The 18,998-nt window shown below is 35.5% G+C and overlaps 1 protein-coding gene across 1 annotated transcript in view; it reads left to right on the top strand.

The window, feature by feature from the left end:
* LRP6 (LDL receptor related protein 6) overlaps positions 1-18,998 on the top strand; it is a 137,199-nt gene that overhangs the window by 106,796 nt on the left and 11,405 nt on the right. The window contains exons 14-17 of the mRNA XM_044679784.1: positions 1,905-2,116; positions 5,440-5,630; positions 8,855-9,064; positions 13,999-14,124. Coding sequence (XP_044535719.1) covers positions 1,905-2,116; positions 5,440-5,630; positions 8,855-9,064; positions 13,999-14,124 — 739 coding nt within the window. The remainder of the gene's footprint in view (positions 1-1,904; positions 2,117-5,439; positions 5,631-8,854; positions 9,065-13,998; positions 14,125-18,998) is intronic.

Here is an 18,998-nt window from a genome sequence, read left to right on the forward strand (position 1 = left end):
ACTATTAAAAATGGAATACCAATGTAAGAATTTAAATTTAAGTTTTTATGCTAAATATGAAAATTCTAAAGTAATATTGTGGTCGCCAATTTAAAAATTAACTCTTAAGTCATAAGTCTGTTAGCCAATCTTAACAATTTAGTTTAATAGAGATATAGTAAAAGAGAGAAATGTAGGAATGAAGTAGAAAATATTGCCTAGCTAGATACCCTATAATTTCTGTCTGAAGATGTCTAGCTCACCACCTGGCAAGGGCACTCAAGTCCTGATCTCCACATGGAGTAGAGTCATGGTAGTCTCTTCAGCCAGGAGTCCTGGTGGTATCTTCAGCAAGGGTTCTACCAACGCAGCTTCCTCCAGGAAAAGAAGGCCTCTCTGGATCCAGTCTCTCCAGAAGCCAGGAAAGGAAAGTCAGCTATTCACCCAGTAAGCCAAGGAAAGAGTCTCCTCCTTCAGTCCAGCTCACCGATGCAGAGTGTCCAAAGATGAACTCCAAAGGAGAAGACCAAAGGAGAAATCTCTTGGACAGGAAGTTCAGGACTTTTTATAGTCCTTTTTTCCACATCACTTCCTGTCTCTTCCCTATTTTATGGGAACCAATCATAGTCTTTCAATTTGCCTAGCACTGCCCAGGGGCAGGGCAGTGGCCTCTGGAGTTGTCACCTACTCTAGCAAGTGACTTGGAACTCTCTTACTTAGTGTCAAGTAGGGGTACTTTAAGTTCTTGATTTGATTAGCTAAAAATAGGCCAAGGGGAGAGTTAATCTTAACTTCACACCTAATAGAGAGTCCTACAATCTAGTAAGCTTTTAGTAAATGTTTGTTGATGACAGTGATATGGGGGAAGATATGATGACCAGGCATGTGACACTTTTGCAGACCATTGCTTCATTTCCAGGATTAAACCTATATTTAGATCACTGGCCAAGATTATAGTGCTGTTCTTGATACTAACTAACCTTTATCGAACTTGGGTGACTATATTACGCATTCATTCAGCCATAATTGACTGGGAACAGTGTTCTGATGGAGTTGGGCAAAGCCATTATGGAACTAATGCTAAAAAACCAGAAATTGGAATGTGTTTGGAAACGAGCAACTTAAAACTGATACTGTCTAATCATTTAAATAAGCCTTAGGCCTTTTGGGAAAGCACTAATAGAATGATAACTAGCTGTCAGTAATTAGAGCAGTATTACAACCCCCCACCCCCACCCCCCAGTGTTATATATGTTATGTATATTGTATTTGTAAAAATCAGTCTTTCCAGGGCAGCTGGGTGACTCTGGATTGAGAGGCAGGCCTAGAGACAGGAGTTCCTAGGTTCAAATCTTATCTCAGATACTTCCTAGCTGTTTGACCCTGGGCAAGTCACTTAACTCCCACTGCCTACCCTTACCGTACTGCCTTGGAGCCAGTACATAGTATTGACTCCAAGATGGAAGGTAAGGGTTTAAAAAAAAAATCAATCTTGTGCAGGGCCACTTTAGCAAGGACCAAAGGGAGATTCTTTCACTCATGAAATTCTGTACTGCTCACCTTTATTGATTGATATTTCAGTTTTGTGACACTGACTTTTGTATGAGTTAATTTGATGGTCTTGAACTTGAGTTGACTGACAAATGACTGCTCAGCATTTGGAGCTTTCTATTGGGACTCCTTTAGAGAGTGGTGCTAAGGACAAACCACCATTATTGCTATACTCTCAACTATTGTAACCAACAGGAAATATTCAGGATTCCTTGATTTGGGCAAAGAAGTAATGCCTGTTGGTCATTAAGAGAATTAGTTCTTGCTTGGGTTCAGCTATTCATGTAGGTGTCCAGTATTGGATGACCCTGCCCCAGAGTTGTCCAGTTTTCAACCTAATATTATTTGTATGTCTCTTATCCTTCTTTCCAAAGGGTCTTACTGTGGTTGTGAGCTCAGTTCCCAATCAGAATTTGGACATGCAGCCCTATGACCTCAGCATTGACATTTATAGCCGTTACATCTACTGGACTTGTGAGGCCACTAATGTCATTAATGTAACAAGACTGGATGGGAGACCTGTTGGAGTGGTACTCAAAGGAGACCAAGACCGACCTCGGGCCATCATGGTAAACCCAGAGAAAGGGTATGTTAAGCAAATGGCATATTGGAAATTGAGGTGGGATATTTTGGTGACAATTTCCAAGGGAGAGTTAGGGATTTCAGGTAAGTTAATTTTAAAAGGATTTATACTTAAATTATTTACAGGTACTAAAACGTGGTGATTGGGAAAAAGAATTTTAAACGTGTGTCCAAATCCTTCAAGCACCACCATCTTTTGTGGGGGGTGGGGGGGGAGTATATGATCACAAGGCTTATGTTTATCTGTTTTTAAAGTTTGGTCTTAATAACCATGCCATAGGTCAGTGTTCAATAAAGCTTAATTCGGAGTCTTCAGAATTTGTGATGTTTAGAGAGAAAATAGACCAAAGTTAACTTTGATCTACAAAAATTAAGACTGTTAAGCAAGGGAATTCTGTAATCACAAATGGAATGCTTCAAGCCACCTATTTAAAAGAATATTTTTTTAATAGTTCTGAACTTAAATACCTCTCCCAATAAAATATTATTTTTATATATGCAGTAGAATATCAAGAGAGTTCTACATGAAATAGTGAATCTCTTGTTTTTTAAAATATATATAATAAAAGTTTTATAAGTTACTGCAACAGTGTATTTGTTCCTATAAAACTATCCTGTTTGTGCCTTCTTTTAAACCTCCCTTCTACCTTGACAAATAAACATGGGTAAACAAAACAAACCAACATAATGAATATACAAAATTGTATGTTTCCTTCTATACCCAATGTTCATCCTGGATAACATATATCACAAGAGATCTTTTGGAGACATACTTTATTATTGCATTGATCAGAATTTTTAAGTCTTTCAAAGATATATATTTCTTTTTTTAAACCCTTCTGTTTTAGAATCAATACTATGTATTGGTTTTAAGGTAGCAGAGCAGTAAGGACGAAGTAATGGGGTTTAAGCGACTTGCCCAAGGTCACACAACTGGGATGTGTCTAAGGTCAGATTTGAACCTAGGACCTTAATCCTTTGAGCCACCTAGCTGCAATTCTGTGTTTCTTAATAACCTCATTATCCTTATAGAAATTGTTTTCCTGGTTCTTACTTCATTCTCCCATCAATTCATACTCCTTAGGATTCTCAAAAATCTTAGGACACAAAAATATTCCAACATATTTATTTATATTCCATAGTTTGTTAGTGATTTCCCCATTGTCATCCTCCTAGATTATAGATTTTGTCTCTTTCCTCCCTCTTGTTATCCCTCTCAGAATCAAGGATTTATTTTGTTTCCTCCCTCTGACCACTCTCCCATTCCCGCTTGTTTTCCTGTTTGATATGTTTCTGTCCTGAACTGAGTGTATGTGTGTATGTTCAGTCTTCCCTTGCCCATTTCAGATTAGAGTGATGTTTGTCTTGATGCTAGTTTTTCTTCCATATTTGTACACTCTCTTCTCACATACCTTTGCTATTCTGAGAAGTAGCAAGCTTTACCCTTTCTTCTTCCTTTCCATGTTAATGTATTTCTTTTTGTCCTTCCTTTTCAAGATTATGTATTCTTGTTTTTGAGCCTCCCTTCTTTGCTATCAAGAATATTGTATTTTAAGACTCCCTTTTGTTTCGCCAGGCCTCTGGTGATCCCAGTAGCAGCCCTTGATATCTAAATTGCTTCTTTCTAGATACTTGCAGGCTTGTTTGCTTTTGATGTGAGGGCTCTGAATTTTGGCTGTGACATTACTAGGACTTTGTAGGGGGTGGGGTTGGTTGTTTTTTTTTTTATTTTTAGTTACTTTCAGGAGGTGATTAGTGGAATCTTTACTTTTGTCTTCTGGCTCAAATAGATCTGGGCAATTTTCATTCACAGTTTCTTCAAATATATTTTCTAAGCTTTTTGAAAAATCATGGATTTCAGTGATTCTTAAGTTATTTTTCTTTGATTTCATTTATACATTGATTATTTTTTATTTTGAATAGTTCTCATTTTTTTAGTTTTTTTTAATTTGGTTTTAATATTTCTTGCTCTTTTATGAAGTCATTGGTTTTCAGGGAATCTATTTTGGTGTATCTGATTTAACACAATCTTCTAAGCTACTTCTTTTCATTGCTTTTTCTTCTAGAGCCTTTATTTCTGTTACATATTTATATTTTGGAAAATGCATTTTTTCCTTTGAATTTCTGTAGTTATTACAGAATTCACTTTTTCTTTTTGTATAGTTGGAAAATCTTGAACCACTGAAACTACATTACCCAAACTTCCTTTCTGTATTACCCACAATTCCTTTGCCTTTCATATACGTGCATGGTTACTCGGTCTGTATATACTTTGGGTTTGCTCTGCCAGGCTCTCTCTCTTCCATGTGAATTGATTGGTGACCAGTCTTTGTTGTCCTAGCTCTCTCTTCCACGTGGAGTGAGTAGGGAACATTCTCTGTGTTCTCTAGCTCTCTAGTTAAATATTAATAAATCTCTATAAATATTATACTTTGGAGATATTGAATATGAATTTAAAAATCTACATTTTTGAAGATCTCTAGATTTAGTAATTTTTTATACTAATTGGTGTTTTAGTTTATTCTTTCCAGTGTTAATTCCTAGTTAGGGATTTATGCCAGGGATTTGCTACATTTGTATTCTACCCTGTGTAGTATTACTTTTTGTTCTTGCATCATCTTCTACCTAGCAAGGTGGGGCTCCCTTGGATCTTTATGGTTCAGAGCACTAGACCTTCAGGATTCTCTGTGGAATCCCAGAACAAAATATTAGGTACCTCAGGGTCCCTTGGTCTGAAATGTCCTGGTCTAAGCATTTCAGTGCCACACTGTTTGTAATTCTTTGCCCCTCCCTAGGACTTCCAAGGTTTCTTTGGGACTTTCCAAGATTTCTTTCTGACCACTATGGGCTCTCAAGGGAGTACTCTGTGCTCTTACTGCCTGCCTATGGACATAGAATCTTACAGACTAACATGTCCTGTCTTAGGTCATACTGCAAGGTGACCTTTTGCTTCTGTGGGCTTTGTTGGAAGGAAAACAAAGGGAAGCACTTTTCCTATTACCTGTGGGCTTCTGGGTGAATTTTTGTGCATTTCCAAGGTAGAAAATGTAACTTACTAGTTTCTTTTTTCAATTTTTTTAATCATTCTTCAGATTCGGCAAAAAATAGTTTTCAAATGCTTTGGATATATGTTTCTGTATCTAAAACTATGAGAAAGGTAATTAAAAATCTGTACCTATTTAATAAAGCAGAATTCCTACGGACATCTACTAGTATATACTTTTTTATACTAATTTGGTGAACTCCATAAAAATAGTAAAAATAAGACTGTGCTTATATCAATATAATTTCTTTTTTATAACTTTTCCCCCCCTTTTCTTCCTTTAGGTATATGTACTTTACCAATCTTCAAGAAAGGTCTCCAAAAATTGAGAGGGCTGCTTTGGATGGAACAGAAAGAGAGGTCCTCTTTTTCAGTGGCTTAAGTAAACCTATAGCTTTAGCCCTCGATAGCCGCTTGGGCAAACTGTTTTGGGCTGATTCAGATCTACGGCGAATTGAAAGTAGTGATCTCTCAGGTACCCAAGAATAGTATTTCCAATTGACTTAATCTGGGGAATCTCTCCTCTTTTTTCTTTATGTCCCCCTTATGCTTTTCTTAGTCAGTTCTGATTTGCAGTTAGAGACTTCTAAAAAGCAAACACTTCCAAACTTTAATACACACATAAACAATAAAAAAATTTTTTTAAATCCAGTGCTTTGCACATAATGTACTTAATAAATCCTTTTTTCATTCAGAATAATTATGTACAGTTTGCTTTTTGCTGGTCTTTTCTGGTATGTTTCCAATGATATCAGAAACACCTAAATTAGTCATAACCATGTTACAGTATTTTGCACATGCTATTCCCAATTCATTGTTAATGCTCTTTTCATGATGTTTGTTAGTTTTGGCCAGCATAGCTTAATTTTCATTTTTTCATTTCCTTAAAGCCAGTTATTGTTAGGATGACTCATACAGCTTTACTTTACCTGATCATTTTTAGGACCTATTTATAGTTAATGTGTATTTACTGCTTTTTAGCTGGAAACCTAGTTCATTGACTCCACCAACTTTTTCATCTGCTTTGTGGCTATCACCTTATTGCCTTCAGTATGGGAAAGAAAGCTCTTAACCAAAGATGTACTAACAAGATGGTATGGAATTAAGAAAGAAATTATGTGATGGAATATTTGGAGAACCCTAGAGAGTCAACTAAAAGTTAGTCAAAACAGTTAACTTTAGTAAAGCTATGAGATATAAAACACAAATTAACAGCATTTCTCTATATTACCAACAAAACTCAGCAGCAAGAGAAAGAGAAATTCAATTTAAAATAACTGTAGACAGTATAAAATACCTGGGAGTCTACCTGCCAGAACATGCACAGGAACTATACAAACACAATTACAAAAATACCTTTTCATATAAAGACATCTGAAAAATTGGAAAATATTAATTATTCGTGGGTAGGCTGAGTCAATATAATAAAAAAAATGACAATTCCATCTAAATTAACTTACTTATTTCATGCCATACTGTAAAGAGCTTTTGCAAATGACCAGAATTCTTTTAAAGGCTAGAAGAAATAATAACAAAATTGATCTGAAGGAAAGAAAAGATAAAAGAAATCTGTGAGGTAAATATGTGAAGGAAGGTGATCTGTAGTACCAGATCTTAAACTATATTGCAAAATAGTAATCCTCAAGTCAACCTGGTACTGAATAAGAAATAGAGTGGATTAATGGAACAGATTAGACATATAATATACAGAAGTAAAAGATGACAATAAACAGGTATTTGATAAACCCCAAGTTCCAATTTACTAGGCAAGAACTAGCTATATTTGACAAAAACTCCTGGGGAAACTGGAAAGGAGTCTAGCAGAAACTAGACTTACACCAGTATCTCCCACAATATTCCAACAAGATAAACTCAAAATTTGATGTATTACAACGTAAGGAGCGATGTCATAAGTATATTAGGGGAGCATGGAAAAAAATTACTTGTCAAATCTGTGGGTAAAGGTTCATGACCAAATAAGAGAGTGATAGGATCTTGGGAGACAAAACAGATAATTGATTTTGTGAAATCGAAAATGTTTTGCCCCAGAGGAAATAGAACAAGACCTATGTGTACAAAATTATTTATAGTAGCTCTTTTTGTGGTGGCAAAGAACTGGAATGGAGATGATGCTCATCAATTGTGGAATGGCTGGATGAGTTGTAGTATATGATTGTGATGGAATACCATTGTGCTGTAAGAAATGATGAGCAGCAGAGGACAAGGTAATACAGTGGATAGAGTCCCAGGTTTAGTGTCAGGGAGGATCTGGGTTCAAATTTGACTTCAGACATTTCCTACCTGTGTGACCCTGGTAAATTACTCAACTCCAATTGCCCAGTCCTTCCTGCTCTTTTGTTTTAAAACTGATATCAGGATTGAGGGCAGCTCGGTGGCTCAGTGGATTGAGAGCCAGGCCTAGAGATGGGAGATATAGTTCAGATCTGGCCTCAGAGACTTCCTAACTGTGTGACCCTGGGCAAGTCACTTAACCCCCATAGCCTAGCTCTTACCACTCTTCTGCCTTGGAACCAATACACAGTATTGATTCTAAGATGGAAGGTAAGGGTTTAAAAAAATTTGATATCAGGACTGAAGCTAAGGATTTAAAAAAGGAGGCCTGTGACTCCTTGTTTTGGGGTTTGGATTTCTGTCTTTTTTTTTGGAGATTAGTATGGAAGGATAGTCAGAGAGGTTTCAGCTTCTGCTGCTTCTAAGCTGCCATCTCAATTCCACTCTGGTTTTTAAAAAGAAATAAAAGAAGAAAGAGGGGGAAAACAAGAAATGATGAGCAGGATGGCTTTAGAAAAAGCTGAAAATACTTACATAGCTGATGCAAATTGAAGTGAGCAGAACCAGGAGAATGTTGTACACAATTACAGAAATATTGTAAGGATAATCAATTGTGAACAACTTAACTACTCTGATTTGTCCAATGATCCACGACAGTTCCCAAGGACCCATTATGCAAAATTCTATTCACCCCCCCAGAGAAAGAACTAATAAACTTTTGGTGTAAGTAGAAGCATTTTTTCAATTTATTTTTTTTAATTTCCTCCCTCTTTTGCATTATAGCTGATGTGGAAGTGATTTATATGATTTCCTATATGTAATGGGCATTATTTCTTGACTTCTTAATGGGTAGAAGAGGGGCAAGAGGAAGGAAAATAGTTCAGAACTGAAAATGAAATTAAAAAAATTTAAATCAGAAAAGTATTTATTTTAAAAATTTTTAATTAAAAAACTAGAAAGAAAGAAAATGTAAATTTGGTTAGGAAAAAATCTTAACTACAGTGATGGTTTTTAGCCAGATGGATTTTTGTCCAGTATAAAGAATTTCTCAAAGCTTTTTAGCAATGGAGTGTGTTGCTTCATTCAATAGTGTTTAAGTTGAATAGTTATTTTTCTGGGATAATATAGAAGACATTTCTGCATTTGGATAGGGAGTTTCTATAAGGTCCTTTCCACTTTGGGACATGAAGAAAATATTATTAAGAAGTTCTTGTCACTGATTTTGTATTTCATGTAATTACTAGCATTTAAAAAAAACTTCATTATTTATGTCATATCTTTTAAAGCAGATTTTTAAGTTCCCATAGTTATCTACTTAGTGCTATGCATACAACAGTAATAGGATTTCAATGCTATATTTAGCTGAATTGGTACCTAAATTTTTCCTGTTTCAATTATTTTACAAAGGTGCCAATCGTATAGTTTTAGAAGACTCAAATATCTTGCAACCTGTGGGATTGACTGTGTTTGAAAACTGGCTCTACTGGATTGATAGGCAACAGCAAATGATTGAAAAAATCGACATGACCGGTCGTGAAGGGCGGACCAAGGTCCAGGCTCGAATTGCCCAACTCAGTGACATTCATGCTGTGAAGGAGCTAAACATTCTGGAATATAGTAAGTAGCTAGCGGGACAGCTGATGGCACATTTGAAAATTATATTAAAGTAGTATGCGGATCTCCTGCATACAGTCTTTTTAGCACAATTAATAGTTTCTTATCTCATATTTGAAAACAGTGTAATGTATTCATTATGGTATATGCATGGTACTCTTTGTTGGGTTTTCTACCTCATCCAGTCCAATATAGAAAACTAAATTGAGAACACTCCAATATTTTATATTTGATTTTTTGATTATGAAAATAAAAAAGGAAATGTTAATAGTATAAGACCTTGTTTATATGACCAATACAAAGTCCCTTTGCATAAGTTGAAATTTGCATAAGTTGAAAAATAATAACATAACCCATTCTTTAATAAGTATTATATGCACATACCTAGGCACCTTATGACTTTTCTTAGGCTTATCAGAGCTACCAGCATCACTACTTTTGGACTTGTGATGATTATTAATAACTAATTTTGGGAGCTGCTGGGTAACTCAATGGATAGAAAGGTAGGCCCAGGGTCAGGGAGGCTCTGGGTTCAAATCTGATCTCAGACACTTCCTAGCTGTGTCACCTTGGGCAAATCATTTTACTGTTGCCTACTTCTTACTGCTCTTTTGCCTTGAAACTAATACATAGCATTGATTCTAAGATGGAAGGTAAGAGTTTCAAATAAAAAAAGAAATAGCATTAATGAAACAAAGAGCACTGCTCTAAGGAGTATATGACTTTTTACAAGTGAGGACTCTGCAGAGAGTGATGCCAGAGCTAATTTTTAGTATAAAACACTTAACACTTCTCAGAACAAGAATAAGCATGATTGGGTAAATTTTCTCTCACTTGGGGAAATGACACAGATTTAGCATGTAACTAAAAATTGTTACTTTGGATATTTTTCTGGCTTTATTTTTATTGTCAATTCATATACTTGAGTTCACGTATGTTGAGGTCATGTAAAACAAGGCCCTACTGTATAAATAATTATATAAACTTTAAGAAACCTCTGCAAGACATCTTAAAGAGAAGCTCAGAGCTGGCTAATAAGGATTTATTTATTTTAACATCCTTAATGGCACCTCCCCCCCCAACCTCAGAAAAGAAGTAGATCTTTTTTTTTAGTTTCCCAACATTTCTTACATCCAAAATTGTACTCATTTGTACTGAACATTTCCTTACTACAGCACAGTGATGGGCATTTTGAGCTTGGTGTGTCAAAATTCGCCAGAAAACTGAGTATAACTTGGGTGGTGTGTCACTTCAAGAAAAAAAAAACATAATTTCACGATATTTATAGTTTAAATAACAAAAATGTATAATTGTAATATATAACTATTTAATAAACCAAAATAGGTAAATTAATATAGGTAGAATTGTCATCTATAGTGCACAAAATGTCTACACTACACTACAGCAAATGTTTCATCCTCAGCATGCAACCCCATACTTCCCTGTATCATCGAAAATGGTTACACATATGACACACATGTCATAGGTTTGCCATCACCACTATAGCATTTAGTTTGTTATATAATTAATCTGAATTTACAAAATTAATAAATACAGTAGACCATTTGAAGAAATTAAAATGTTCCACTAATTCCTTTTATTCTCTAGATCTTTCCTATACTTTTTGTGTTGTTTTTCTTGCATTTATTTTTTTTTTAACCCTTACTTTCCGTCTTAGAATCAGTACTTTGTGTTGGTTCTGAGGCAGAAGAGTGGTAAGGGCTAGACCAGTGGTTCCCAAACTTTTTTGGCCTACTGCCCTCTTTCCAGAAAAAATATTACTTAGCCCTCCTGGAAATTAATTTTTTAAAAATTTTAATAGCAATTAATAGGAAAGATAAATGCACCTGTGGCCATCACCGCCTCTTGGATTGCTGCAGCACCCATCAGGGGGCAGTAGTGCCTACTTTGGGAATCACTGGGCTAGACAATGGTTGTTAAGTGACTTACCCAGGATCACACAGCTGAGAAGTGTTTGAATCCAGATTTGAACCCAGGTCTCCCGTCTCTAGGCCTGGCTGTCAATCCACTGAACCACCCAGCTGCGCCCCCTCTTGCATTTCTAATATAGATGTCCTAAGATAACTTTTTTGCCCAACATATGCATATTTTTTCTTCACTCTCTTTCCCCATTATTGATAATTCAGTTATGTGATAATCTACTATTAAATAAGAAATGAAAATTTAGAAATTGGTTGCTTCAGGAGTGAGTTTGGTCAGTGAAATACTGTATATTCTTTTCCTTCTTGGTAAATTGCTATATTATCCAATTACAAAAGCATTTAAAGAGAATTCAGAGTTGACAGCAACTGAAGCTCATTCATCACTTTAGTGTTATTTTTCTATATTTATGGTCACATATATTACTTACGGCATCTTAATAGAACCAAAGAAATTAATGCTTTTGGAGACAAATATAGAAAGAATTATTGTAGTTTTATATCTTCTTTGCATACTTTTCTTAAGACAGTTTTAAGAGGAAAAGTATAGAATTACAAGAGGGCAACAAAATACCTTCTATATTTTTATTTTACTTTAGTTGTAATATAATTGTATCGAGAGGCAGTATGAGGTAATGGAAAGAGTACTGGTCTAGGAGTCAGGAGGCTTGAATTTGAATACTACTTCTAGATACTTGACTGCTATGTGACTATAGGCAAGACATTTAAATCCCTCAGAGATTCAATTTCCTCATTTGTAAAAGGAGGATAATAATATTTGTACTTTTTACCTCCTAAGGTTATAAATAAAGAAATTTTTCTAATTTAAAGTGTTATTTAAATGCAAGTTGTTTTTATATATTCAATAGGACATAATTTGCCAAGATTGAGCATTCAGATTTTATCTTCTAATGACCATTTGCAACAACAAAAAAATAGTTTTATCTTTTATGAGAAGTGATAGGAGCAGCCACGTAGCTCAGTGGGTAGAGATCCAGGCCTGGAGATTGGTGGTCCTGGGTTCAAATTTGGCCTCAAACATTTCCTAGCTGTGTGACCCTGGGCAGGTCACTTAACCCCTACTGCCTAGCCCTTATTGCTCTTCTGCCAGTATGTAGTATTGCTTCTAAGATAGAAGGTGAGGATTTTTTTTTAAAGTGATAATGCCTTAAGAATAAGATTTTGGTAGTAGATAAAAAAGATGGCAGCAGAATCAGGAAGACTCATGGTCATGCCCCAACATGGGGCCTTAGGCAGGCCACTTCATCTTTCCCACCCCCTGGTTGGTAGCTCTTTATAGAGATTCATAGGAAGAGCTAATAACAGCAATAATAATGAGCCCATGAATAGTGTTTTAATGTTTGTAAAGCGCTGGCTGTGTATTATGGCATCTGATCCTCACAACTACCTGAGAGGGGAGATACTGTGATTGTCCCTATTTACATAGGCTGAGAGAGGAGAAGTGACTTGCTCAGGGCCACACAGGGAATGGGTTCCTGATCATTCTGACTTGTCCTTGGCCAATTAGTTAGCGTCTTCTGACTTCAGTTTCTTCATTTGTCAAATGGAGGATTAATGATGACCTACCTGTGAGGAGCCTCTCTGGTCCAAATTTTTGATCCTATGTATTCTGTCAATTGAGGAAGCTACTCACTCAATTGATAGAGCTCTAGGCCTAGAAAACCTGAGTTCTAATGTGACCTCATGCTCAGACTGCGTGACTCTGATCTAGTCACTTAATCTTTGTTTGCCTTAATCCACTGGAGAAGGAAATGGCAAACCACTCCAGTATCTCTACCAAGAAAACTGGACAATATTGGCATGCTGTGATCCATGGAGTCATGAAGAGTTGGACACAACTGAACAACAAATTCTGTCTATTGCATATTTAAACGTGTGTCATTATAATAATATATATTATGAAGTGTTTGTAACTTCCTGCAAAAATTTGACTAATGGAAGATTGAGCAACCAACTACCTATTCCAAAAAAGGACTGATAATAATATAGTTTGCAATGTCAGTATTGATTACTCAAACTGTTTATTAATCAGTTAGTTCTGATTCCCTACTCCTGTTTTTTAAACAATGGAGAAATTTATTTCCCCATAAGCTTTTGCTTTTTTTTCTCTCTTTATATCAAACCCTCTTATCTCATAGGCTTAAATAAACATAAAGGTGATGTGACATATTTATTAACAATGTAATTGTCGAAAAACAAAGACTTAAGAGTTACTATATGCCATCTGTGAAGATTATCCCAGCCGAAGTCATCTTTAACTGTTGCTGCAACTATTGACTTCTCATTCATTATTCAGTCCCACCATTCATTTCTCTCATGACAAGAGTTAGAAGACCTCTACCCCCTGATAATTCTCCTTGCTTTTCTTCACAAGATAAGGCTTAAATTCTGTTCTCTTTAGGAATTAATTTTTTTACCTTTTTTTTCTCTCTTTTGTTTTCTACTCTCTCTTCTGTTATCACAGTTCGCATTTTCACCAGAACTAGAATTAAACTCAAGTTTCCTCAAAGAAAGAGAATTAAACTCTGGTTTAATTCTAGTGCTTAGTACAGATACTGTGACAGTATGTGTTGTTTCAGAGGAGTGACTGTTGAAGTTCACGTTATATTCATTAGCATATTGTTTTCTTATGTCTGTAAAGTGTATGAGTTTCTTGAAGTCAGGAACTATTTTATTTTCGTCTGTATTTTTAACATTTAGTACACTGTAAGGAATATAGATGCTTTATAAACTACTATACTAATGTATGCCAAGAATTTATGTTGACACAGAGCATTGTTTAATAGTTTATATAATTTAGATCAAGGGAGAGAGTATCTTAGTTTAAACAGAAATCTTTGCTATTTAAAAAAATCACAATATACACTTGATTTTTATTAGTAGTTAAGGAGGAATTGAAAGTTTCTTAAGAAGGAAAGAATTGTGAGTTTCTTATTTTCTACTTGTGTTGATAAATTTTGACTTTTTAATTTACAGGACAGCATCCATGTTCTCAGGATAATGGTGGTTGTTCGCATATTTGTCTTGTGAAAGGGGATGGTACAACGAGGTGCTCTTGTCCAGTGCATCTGGTCCTACTTCAGGATGAACTGTCTTGTGGAGGTAGGTTTTTTTGGTTACTATAGTTACCTTGAATGAAAGTAGTAAATGTTTCTGTATTCCCTTACTTCACTTTGAACATTGCCCTGGATTGGCTTGGACTTGAACCCTTGAATCATAAATTAGGTAGGTAGTTATTGCAAATGCCATTTAATTGCCTTTGGTTAAGATGGATACTGGACCTGTGATTTCATTGCTATAGAGAACTCTCATATGAGGAAATTCCACTCCATCATTACCAGTCATCATTTTTTCTGCAACTTAAATAGTATTAGAGAGTTATTTAGAGAACTAAGAGTTTAAGTGATTTGCTCAGGTTCATATATAACTGGTATATAGCAGAAGCAAGATTTAAATTTAGGTCTTCTTGGCACCAAGGCCAGCTCTCTATCCACTACACTTTATTAGCTTTTTTGTGTACCAAGTATATTGATATTCTAGTGTTGGAGCTATAATCAGCATGAAAGATATAAGTCCAGTCCTGGGACATTATAATTTAAATGTGGTACAAAGGCTTATTTCTGGCTTCCTTGTAGGATAGAAAATAAATGCTGGGGATTGAAGTAGTATCACAGACTCTGAATGTATTTTTTTTAAAGTTGTAGTTAATAAAAAATGAATTATTTCACCTCGAGCAGTCTCAGCCCACTGTTATCTGGAATGACTATTATATTTAGAAAAATATCCAAGGAAGGAAAGACTGTTCCAGCAAAACCTGAAAGTTATCCAAACATACTCTTCACAGACCACAACATCAGATGTGTCTTTGAGAACTGAAAATACTTCCTGCTTTGGTCTTTATTTTGCCATAATGGACTTGGGGGATTGGTAGATAAGAGATGTATCTTTTAAAAATACCTCTTGAGCAGCAATTAAAGCACTCCTTTAATTTTATGAACATTTATAGATAAATGTTTCAGATATGGAAGTCTGAAACATAATTTCATCTTTTTGAAACTGGTTTTGAAAAACTGAAGAGAAAGTTAACCACCAGACAAGAATAGTTTTTTTAGCCAACTCTGTAAGCATAAAAATGAAATTATATCCCAAAATAAATCTGATGAAAACAATGTGTTGAAGTCTGAAACCAGTGTTATAAGGACTATTCAGGAGAATGGGAAATGAAAAGGAATCCCTCTTTTTGTTCCATCTTTCCCTCCTTGTCCCAAGCAACCTCAGAAAATCTTCCATTTATAAAAAGCTGCACATCTTTTTCATCTCCACTGGGACTGCCACTACAGAGTTATTTCCTTCAATGCTGATTTAAATCATTTTTACAGTATGTATCCCTTCAAGTGTGAGAGAACCTGAAACAAATTTAGCAAGAGTTAAATGTAGTCTCTGCAGTGACTTCCTTATCCTTCCTTGGATGACTGCTTCTTCCTGACCACTGAGGGACTTTCTCAGATGGAGGAGCAGTTCACTGTCTTTTGGTAGTTATAGCCTTTTGAAAAATGTCCTTTTTGTCAAGCACCAGCACATGTTTTTATCCTTAATACAAGGAAGGGCTAGTGCTATAAAGTGGAGAGACCACTCACTGATGGAAACATTTCTGACAAAGAATAAGACAAAGCAGCTTAAAGGGTTGAGGACCAGAGTTTTCATAAGTCAAGATGCGTGTGTTGTGTAGGGACAGGACCAGAATTATGCAGTAGTAAATACAAATCTGCTATTTTGGAATTCTTTTAATTCAGTTATTGGGAAACAGACTTAGACAATTCTTGAGGACAGAAAACTTCTAGCTTCTTACGACAGCTAATACAGTATAGTTGCATAATTTCTGTTAGACTCTATGTGCCAAGTGAAAAAACTAGGGGACAAAGTAATTGTAGTCTTGTTGCTTCTAAATAGGGAATAAATAGGTAGTAAAAGGTCTCCTAGAGAATACTGTGATTTACTTTAAATTATATTGAAATAAAAATGAGACAGCTGTACTATTTATGATTTGTAAGTGGTAATCCTCAGATGCCTCATTGAAGCTACAGTTTTAAGGCTTTTGCAAAATTCTGAAATAATATTCAGTAATAAAAGATACCAAATAGTTGCTTTATAGGCTGTGTGGAGCAATTTTGTCATTTACACTTATAATATTGCCTAACTTATAAAATTTGCTTTATATATAGCTCTCCAGGAATGTGTGTTGCATAAAACAAGATCCATTTAAACTGCCTATAAAACTAACTGATTTGTTAACTCTTGAGCCATAATTGTACTTTTGGATGGCATAGACATCATTATTATGCCATGTACATTCTACTTTAGGAAGACTATAAGTCATGATTGGTGTTTTGTCATAGGGCTATGATGAGGAAAGTGTTCTGAGGTACAAATCTTTAAGCATTTTGAGGCTATTACTATTAATAAGCCTAACTATTCTTATAAGGTTTGTCCTCATTGCATAAAGTAAACGAATGTTATAATAATTTAGTGGTAAGTAACTAAACCGAGTGATTGAATAGAAGCAGCTAGGAGCTTGGCATGGGGGAGAGGTGTGCAGGGGACCATTAGCTTTAGATTCCAAAGATCGGTGATGTTTACTATTTTTATGACATTGAGGAAATCACTTCACTTTCTAGGACCTCAGTTTCCTTTAAAGTGAGGGACTTAGTTCAGATGGCCTCTAGGGTCCCTTTTCACTCTATATCTTTGATCTTATGTTTTTTCTATCTCGCCCCCTCCCCTTTCCTTCCCATTTTTTGTGGATATCATATGTGCTATACAGGGAGCCAGTAGTGGAATCAGAAATATACTTGAGTTCAAGTCCTATGACACCTGGTGTAGCAAGTCACAACCTATCGTTATGAGGGCCCAGGCCTCTCTCTACCCTCTTTTAAGTTGTGCAACCCTCACCAGTCTACATCGGTAGAAGGAGTTTCTGCACCAAGAGTGGCCTACACATGTGACTTGACACTAAATTGGAAACCATACATGTATAGACATTTGTTCATTTAAAGCTGTTGTTTATGAGAATTGAGAAAGGAAAGTAAGTCCTCTTAGTATGTGAGGTACAAGAACAGGTTGTGGGAAAATAAAAATTATTTATGTTTCTTGACAAAGAATAAAAATTGTTAAAGAAGCCATGAAAATCAAGATACTCTAGTTACAAAGTTAAGGATATAAACCTCTTTTAAAAAACATTTAGAGGGAGCAGCTGGGTAGCTCAGTGGATTGAGAGCCAGGCCTAGAGACAGGAGGTTTTGGTTCAAATCTAGCCTCAGACACTTCCTAGCTGTGTGATGCTCAGCAAGTCACTTAACCCCCATTGCCTAACCCTTACCACTCTTCTGCCTAGGAACCAATAGACAGTATTGATTCTAAGAAAGAAGGTAAGGTTGTTTTTTTTTTTAAAAACACATTTAGAATGTAAAGATTTCTCTACCATAATGTTTGTGTAACTTATTGCAAATATTTATTTCCTTCATTGTAAAATGATTTGTGTTTTGACCTCCTAACAGTGAGTAATTCTCTCAGGTCCTTTGAATTTTTCATTACATTCTCTCTTTCTCAGAGAACTTATTCACTCATAAGGCATCATCAGTGATAATCAGACAACATATTTCTAATCTTTTATTTCCAGCTGCCTTTCCATTTATATATTCTGCTGTCAACTAAAGCTTGGTATGTCCCAAAGTGAGCTTATTTTCTTTCCCTTCTCTAAACAACTTCCTCTAAACATCCCTTTCAGTAGCCATACAATTAAAAAAATAATAATTCTTACATTGTGTCATAATATGAATTCTGTGACAGAAAAACAGCAAGGTCTAGGGAATTGGAGTTGTCACTTGCCCAGGATCACATAGCTAGGAAGTGACTGAGACCAGATTTGAACCTCAGGTCTTCCTAACTCCAGGTCTGGAGCTTTATCCACTGGGCTATCTAGTCGTCCCATTCTATGTAATTCTTAATCACACAAATTAAAAACCTTAGAGTCATTTTTGATTCATCTCTTTAATCTAATCACTCAAGACATTCTTTTGATCGCATTTCCATTTTGTTCCCAGCTCCCATTTCTACCTCTTAACATTTTACTTACCTACTAAAGCCTAGATCATCCACTACCTCTGTGAAGTTTTCTATGGTACTTTCAGTTAGAAATGATTTTTTTCCTCATCTAAATAAATTCACAGCACTTTGATTCTGATTGAATGCTAATCTATGATTACTATTTTTTTAAGTCTGTATCTGGGAATCTGTAACATTTTTGTATTTCCCCCAGAGAAACAAGTTAAAAAGACTTGCCTTGTGGTTCTACCTCTGATTATTATTAAACATGCGAGCATGGGCAAATCACTTTGCTTCTCCTAGGCAATTCTAAATCTTAGAGATAGTAAAGAAACCAATGATAAATTATAAGACAATAAATTAGAGGCTGACCTGCATTAGTAAGAGTTTTCATACTGGTTTCTCTCTACATTGATGCAAAAATCTGGACTAAAAAAAATTTAACCCAATTAAATCTTTCAAATTCATCTCCTCTTTCCTATTCTTACTTTCTACCTTTCTGGCCCCTTTAATTTAGTCTTTTTCTTTCATACTAGACAGATTTTCCTTAAGTGCTTTTCATGTCATTCTTACGTTCAAAAATCTTCAATGTCTCCCTGATCATCTCCCTTTTCTCTCTTTGAACCTCCCTATTACTATTTCAACCTAATCACAACTTTAGTGTCATCTTCAACTCCTTGCTTTCACTTAACAAACTTTTCCAGTTAAGTTGCCAAGTTGTAATTTCTGTCTTGGCCTTTTTTCATAATTTCCTTCTCACTATATACACTGTCACCATACTAGTACAGACCTTCATCTTTCACCAAAACTTTCTAATCATTCCTTGCATTAAGCTTCTACCCACTCCTATCTATCCTCCATACAAATGCCAAAGT

The sequence above is a fragment of the Gracilinanus agilis genome, chromosome 5 (genome assembly GCF_016433145.1).
Source record: "Gracilinanus agilis isolate LMUSP501 chromosome 5, AgileGrace, whole genome shotgun sequence".
NCBI lineage: Eukaryota > Metazoa > Chordata > Mammalia > Didelphimorphia > Didelphidae > Gracilinanus > Gracilinanus agilis.